The 8,179-nt window shown below is 37.1% G+C and overlaps 1 protein-coding gene across 4 annotated transcripts in view; it reads right to left on the reverse strand.

Moving 5' to 3' along the window:
* LOC106873115 (uncharacterized) overlaps positions 1-7,910 on the reverse strand; it is a 148,500-nt gene extending 140,590 nt beyond the window's left edge. For 2 of the 4 annotated variants that reach the window (XM_089365299.1, XM_089365297.1), the window contains exon 1: positions 7,498-7,910. Coding sequence is in view for 1 of the 4 variants with exons in the window: in XM_089365298.1 (XP_089221424.1) it covers positions 6,400-6,423 (24 nt within the window). In the remaining 3 variants the exon portion in view is untranslated. Of the gene's footprint in view, positions 1-6,399; positions 6,503-7,497 lie in introns of those variants that run through there. The other 2 variants (XM_089365298.1, XM_052973500.2) reach the window with 2 other exon arrangements.
* Between the last annotated feature and the right edge of the window lie 269 nt (positions 7,911-8,179).

The raw sequence follows: 8,179 nt of genomic DNA on the forward strand, positions 1-8,179 counted from the left end.
GTTGTATACATACATACATACATACGTACATACATACATACATACATACATACATACATACATACATACATACGTGCATGTGTGTGTGTTTAAAAGTGTGAGCGAGTGCGTATGCAGTTGGTTGTTGTTGCTGATTTGAGCAATTGAAGTCCGTAAGGTCAACGCTTGTCTTGTATGGATATACAGAAAGTTTATTGATCAACAAATGGTCAAAAGCAGTCAACATCATTTGACAATCATTGACCTAATTTTTCTACATATGAACCATAATTAAAACTTGACAAATTGTTCTTCTTTTTTGTCAATGTGTGTGTGCGTGCACACGCGTGTGTGTGCGTGCACACGCGTGTGTGCACGTGTACGCCCTTGAGCTGTCATTTAATCATTTCTCCATAACACTAAATTGAGACTCCACAATTTTCAAGAAAAGTATTTTCAATTTTATCTGAAGCTATGCGCATATTATACACGACGCCTGCTGTATTATATACATAATTTACTCACATAGGCACACACAACACACACCTATACACACATTCTTACAGACACACATGTATGTATATGTGTATATATAGACTTATGTACCGACATGTGCATGTATATGCATGCGTATGCCAATATCCAAATGTACAAACGCATACATACTCATGCGTACACACATATTCATTTACATACACTATGGGTTTCTTTCAGTTTCCGTCTACCAAATCCAGCCCGGGGCGATAGTAGAAAACACTGGCCATACAATGGGATTGAACCTAGAACCACATGGTTGGAAAGCAAAATTTTTCACACCACGGCCACATTCACACGCAAACACACAAACACACGCACGCACACACATACACAACACACACACGCACGCACGCGCATGCACACACACGCGCGCACACACATACACACACACATACATATATACACACACACACAGTTACACACTCTCTCACAGTTACATATACAAACATAACATACGTACATAAGAGAGACAAAGAGAGAGAGAGAGAGAGGGAGGGAAGAGAGAGAGAGAGAGAGACATTGAGGGAAATGTAGAGAGAGGGAGAAAGCGAAAGCTGTAGAGGGAAGTGAGAGACAGACAGTCAACAAGCACACTGGCGTTCCTTGCATAAGTAAGAATAGCACGTGATTAATGTAGAACCGGAAGTGGAGTTAGTGATGTTTAGTTCCACTGCTCATAATTACACTGAAATTTATGTGATCTGTTGTCATTGTAAAACCACAAATTTAATGATATATATATATATATATATATATGAAAACGTGCTATATATATATATATATATATATATATATATACACACAGACTGTATATATATATATGTGTGTGTGTGTGTTTAACTATAATTTCCATATATATATATGTAATAATTTATTTGTATACACATACAGACACACACACACATATCTATATAAATGTGTGTGTAAATTTTTATGTATATGTAGGTGTATAAACATATATATATCATATATATATATATATATATATATATATATATATATATATATATATATATATATATATATATATATATATGTATATATATATATAATGATGTATGATTATAGTCATATGCATATATATATATATATATATATATATATATATATATATATATATGCATGTATGTATGTATATACATGTATATATACCTGTTTATATGTATGTGTGTATGCGCAGGTGCACGTGCGTCAGTTTCTGTTATTGTTTCATCACATTCAGACGCAAGTGATCAATGTTCCTGAATCAGTTTGGAGAAATGTCTGGTGCTAACTATCTAAGGCTAAGTAACAAACAGGTCTAAAAATATATAGACTTATATAACCTCTGGTCTAAATCAATTTAACAAACGCCGTTCATGTTGTTTTATGTAATCGTCCCACCCCAGGAATGGAGAAACGGGTGGTTCTGATGTAACAAACTCTGACACAGAATAGTTGACTGGGAACTGGTTAGTGTAATCATCAGCAAAATATACAAGAACAACATTATTATGAGTACTACCACTATCATCATCATCATCATCATCATCATCATCATCATCATCATCATCATCATTATCATCATCATCGTCGTTGTCGTCGTCGTCATCATCATCATCATCATCGTCGTCGTCGTCGTCGTCATCATCATCATCATCATCGTCATCCGCTTCCTCTTCCTCGTCATTATCATTTTTATCAGCAACAACACTATCATAATCATCATCACAATCGTCGTCGTTGTCGCCGTCCTAACCAGCATTTTCTTCGTCAATGCCGTTTACTCTACGGTTTACGCAATCCGGTTTACAAGAAGACACAAGCTGCACGTACATATAAATAACGACAGGTACATATGCACACACACACATTCATAAGGTACATCCTTAAATATATGCATTGCATACATGAGGGTCTCGTAGAGGCGCCTTCGTGATATACAGCGTGAATTTCACCTGGTGGAGTTCATCACTTCTCCAGGTGTGACTAAAACCGATTTCTTTTAGAACTAGAAACAGATTCAATAATCGAGTGACAGAAAGGGAGTCGACCCCAGCATCGAACTGGTACGATATGAACCGTCACCGAAGGGAGAAAAAACAAACTTGACCTCTGCGGGATTTCTTTTCAGAGCTTATTACTCGAGAACGGTTAACGCGAAAGCATCAATCCCACTCCGTAACGATTGTAGCAATTAGCCATCGTAAATGTGGATGGATGCGCATGCGTATTTTTGCTCATGTTTATGTGTGTGTTTATATATATGTTGACATGTACGTGTGTGTATATATGCGTGTGTGAGTGTGCGTGTGCTGTGTGAGTGTTTGTGAGTGATATAACGTTTGCTTATCATGTTCAATTATAAGTAACACAATTTTACATCATTTTGATGGGTTGCTCTATGCTTTTGCCGAGTACAAATTTAATATAAGAGTATCATTGACAGTGACTTCGAAGTTTCGGTCAGTGAAGCCAGCATCAGACTGGCCAACGATGGTTTAACTGTCCGACACTTCAAAGTCACTATCAGTATTATTCACGTTTATGGATTATACATACATACATACACACACACACACACACACACACACACACATATATATATATATATACACACATATATACATGTATGCATATACCTATATGTATACATAAGTAAACATGCTTAGGCATATATACTCGTTGTGTGTTTTATAGTTTATGTGAAACTCGTTCCATTATGCAAGATAAATTCTTAGAACAAATTCGTATACAAATATAAGTATATCCATATGTCTATGCCTTCTCTTTCTCTTTCTTCATTTCACTGTCACTTTAGCTCTGTCTCCACCCCCTCTCTCTCTATGTGCCTATACACACACATACACACACACACACACACATATATATATATATATATACAAATACATATATATATGCACACACACACACACAAACACACACGCATGCACATACATAGTTACACTTACACACACATACACACACAAACACAAATACACACACACACACACACACGCACGCACGCACGCACACACGTTACCCTTTTTAAGTATGTCAAATCTGGTCCATTATATAACAGAGACTTGGTTGACCTGCTAGTTAAAACATCCGGCAGACAACCAAGAAGTAATGGGCTCGCTGTTATCAAGAAATGTACCAGACATCAAATATTTTCTCTATTATGTCAACAGCCACTTTGATAGCATTGGTTTTCATAATGGGAGTACATACATATATGCATATGTATATATATATATGTATATATATATATATATATATATATATATATATATATATATATATATATATATATATATATATATATATATATATATATATATATATACATATGTATGTATACATACACATATATATGTACATATATATGTGTATTTGTGTGTGCGTGTGTGTGTGTGAGTGTATATATAACTCGCAGACACACATACATGTATGTATGTGTGTGTCTGTGCGTCTGTATAAATACATACACACGCGGAGAAATAAATACATACGCATGAATACTCATGTATACGCACTCAGAATAATCCACTCGCCCAGACAAAATTATTGAGAATATTTTATGTCTCTGTGTGTACACACGCGCGCGTGCGCACACACACACGCACACACACACACACACACACACACACACGTACATACACACATACAAACATACACACGCGCACACACACTCTCATATATTAGACAATTACTGTCTCATTTCACACGTGCTGTTGAGGGATGTTTTGAAATCATGGCATTTTAGTCCTAACCCTGCAAATTGAAACCTCCGCAAACGAATCCAAGCCACGTTTCTACCACTTGGTTATAGAAGTCAAAACTCCGCGCACTCACACACACTCACACACACTCACACACACGCACACGCACACACACATATGATAACTGGCACACAGTCGGTTACAATGACGAGTGGTGTTCCAGTTGATTTGATCAACCGAAATCAGCCTGCTTCTGAAACTATCGTGCAAGTGACTGATCTCTCTACAGACACGCGTAACATCAATGTAATTGTTCGGGAGCGTCAGCGTGATACAGAATGTGACAAGGTTGGCCTATTGAAGTACAAGTGGTACTTATTGTTGTCAGCTGATTGGAGTGGAGCAACGTGGAATAAAGTGTCGTGCTCAAGGACGCAACGCACCACCAGGTATCGAACTCACTTGCAACCTTACGATCGTGAGCTGCATATCTAAACGACTAAGCCACGTGCCTCCACAAACACACACACACACACACACACACACACACACACACACACACACACACACACACACACATGTATAACGACTAGAGATAATTCTATCATACCCAATACTGGATTTGAAATGTATCCCTTTCCTCTGTATCAGAAGATTTGAATGTTGGACAGTTCATCACATGATTCACAGGTTCGAATCCAAACGCACCAGTTATGTTGCTCAATTTCATCAAGCGCCAAAAGTACAATTGCTGCTGGGATGACAGCATAAGTATTCGCAAAAACTTTCTTCAACCACTAGCACTCGAGCTGAAACCTCCACAATGCCCAATCACATCGCAAGCTGGCTTAAATAACAAAAACAGATCATCGTTGATTTTTAAATTCCCCGAGGCTTCTGTCGAAAACTCTGGATTAAACACGAGTAAAACTTAAAGAATGGTTCATTGAGAATTCCAGCGTAATTAGCAGGTTCCTTGATGATACGAATTATATTTCTTAAGCGATTCTAAACCAGAATTAGAGTTGATTTACTCTTAATGTCCTGAAATATGAGTGGTGAACTGCAAAGAATCAACAAATCCGGAATCATGCATGAAGGCAACAGTTACAGAATTATTAAGGTGCAATAAAAATACTTGCTGGCTTAAAATTATTTCATGTGTGTGTGTGCTTTGCGTATGTGTATGCGTGTCTCACAAATGTGCGTGTGTGCGCGCGCGAGTATGGATGTGTGTGTATGTATCAATGTGTGTATGTGTGAACATGAGTGAGCATGAACGTATGTTATGCGTGTATTATGTCGATTCGTATATGCGCCATTGGTAACTGTGTAAGAGAGTGTACTGTGTATGTTTGTGTGCGTTCGCAGTGCATAAGCGTACGTGAATGTGAATCGTTTTCGCTGTGTGAGTATATGTGTCACTTGTGTGTACGATTGGGTGAAAGAGAATTCGCGTTACGTGTGCGTATACGAATGCGTGTGCATTCGCACTAACGTGATTGTTTGCCATTCACATATGTGTGACTGTATGTTTGCTTTAGACTTACCGTGTTTGGCAGTGTGAATGTGTAAGCGTGTGACGTATATATGAAACGTATAAATGTGTGATGTATGCGCGCGCGCGCGCGCGCGTGTGTGTGTGTGTGTGTGTGTGTGTGTGTGTGTGTGTGTGTGTATGGAGCGTGTATCGTGTATGTGTAATATGTGTGAAAGCTCCAGTTCTGTTGACCGACTGGAAACTTCACCAGATGTCGCTATGACACTCTTACAGATATAGCATACATAGAAAATTATTAACCATCGTGTCGATGTGTAGAGCATCACTCGTTAGTTCTTGATGCAAGATAGGCAAATTTCACAGTGTGTGATTTGTTGGCTCAGTGGTAATGTAGAAAACACTCGCATAAGATGCCACGAAGCAAGACTGAGATTTAAACCCCGTGACTGCAATGCGGACTTCATAAGTACGCTGCCATGTTTGCGGCTATGTGCGTACTCGTACGTATGCCCACCTGTGTGTGTGTGTGTGCTTGTGCTTGTGCTTGTGTGTATGCGTGTTTTGTGTGCGTGTGTATATGTGTGTGTGTGTTTTGTGTGTGTGTGTATATTCACTCACACGCAAACATATACATACAAATATACGCGAGTGTTGATAAAGAAGATTATTTCCTCATACCAAAAGGTTTCGAGCGGTAGGCATTAGTCAACAGCTGTCATCGGTAAAACTTTAAATCCGACTGGTGAGAACATGGTGAGTTCTAATGTCAACCGTACAAAACCTTTATGTATAAGAAAGAGAAAATCCATTTTAGCAACACGCAATTACAGCAGATTTTTACAAACTTCTAATAAAGGTAACACTTTCCGTTTCATAGTATATTCATAATAGTATACATAAAAGAAGTACGTATAGCATACGCTAAATTATATATTATATATTTCAACTTCTTATTTCCAGTTTCACTGAGCACTTTGTTAAGACGCGTGAAGCTCAAAATATATTCTTGTGATGTCTATCGAAATGCAGATTCACCTCACTACACACACACACACACATACACACGCATACACACACACACACAGACACACACACACACACACACATATATACAGACACACATATCTATGCATGTATGTACTTGTGCATGTGTGTGTGTGTGTGTGTGTGCGTGTGCGCGCACTCGCTCGTAAACGACCTCTGCAGGGAATAGCGAGGTATGATGGGAAGACATTTATCCAATGTGGTGCACAGTGGTTTCGAAACCAGAAACCAGAAGTATGTTTCGCACAGAAAAATATTTAAACGCATGCTATAATCTCTCAACATACATACGTCCACACACACACACACACACACACACACACGCACCCATACATACACTCACACATACATACAAATATACATACATATATACATACATACATTCATATACACATACATACATACATACATACATACATACACATACATACACACATACATACGTACATACATACATACATACATACATACATACATACATATTTCTGTGCATGTATGTATAAGTTTCAGTTTATATGCCGGATTATATCTTTATTCATGCAGATATTTTTTGTGTATGTGTACGTTTTTGCAAGCACTGTGAACATGCATCCATGAATGCGTGCGTGTATGTGTGTGTGTGCGTGTGTGTGTGTGTGTGTGCGCGTGTGTGTGTAAGTCTGTGTATTTGTACGTATGTTCGCGCATGCGTGAATATGTTTTGCGTTTATAAAATATACAAAATCTACTTACGAAATTGATTCATCGTTTTCTTTCATATTTAATACATACATGTACATTCTCATATGTAATTATCTTATACATCCACATATATGTGTATGTGTGACATATATATATATATATATATATAATCTATAGCCACATACACATATATATGTGTATTCGAAAATTTACATTTTGTATCGGTACAGTTGTATTCTACGTAGGATTTAGGTTGATGTATAAGTATATAGATAGCTATATATATTAACTGGTAGATTTATATAAGTATATATATATATGTGTATATATATATATGTTTATATGCTCGTACAGGTTGACGCTTAGCTATTATATAAAAGGGAGTTGGTCTTCATATCGTTTTTTTTGTTTTGTTTTTTAGTAATCCAACCTTTATGATTCGATTTTTTTGTATGAAAAAATCTGGAAAATAAAACAAAAAAAGCCTTTTAAAAATTGATTACATAAATTTACTAATGTGCTTTTTTTGTAGTTGTTGTTAATGATATGATGAACTTTACATTAACTTTGTTGCATTTTTCATGTATTTTATTTTATCAGTTGTACGATATGTGTGAGTGTGTGTGTGTGTGTATGCGTGTGAGTGTGTGAGTGTGTGCGTATGAGTGTGTGTGAGCAATTATGTATTACAGAGCGTGTATTTGGAGCCCAAGATAAATTTTACAGTTCAAAA

This window comes from Octopus bimaculoides, chromosome Z (assembly GCF_046866305.1).
Source record: "Octopus bimaculoides isolate indiv1 chromosome Z, ASM4686630v1, whole genome shotgun sequence".
In the NCBI taxonomy this organism is placed as follows: domain Eukaryota; kingdom Metazoa; phylum Mollusca; class Cephalopoda; order Octopoda; family Octopodidae; genus Octopus; species Octopus bimaculoides.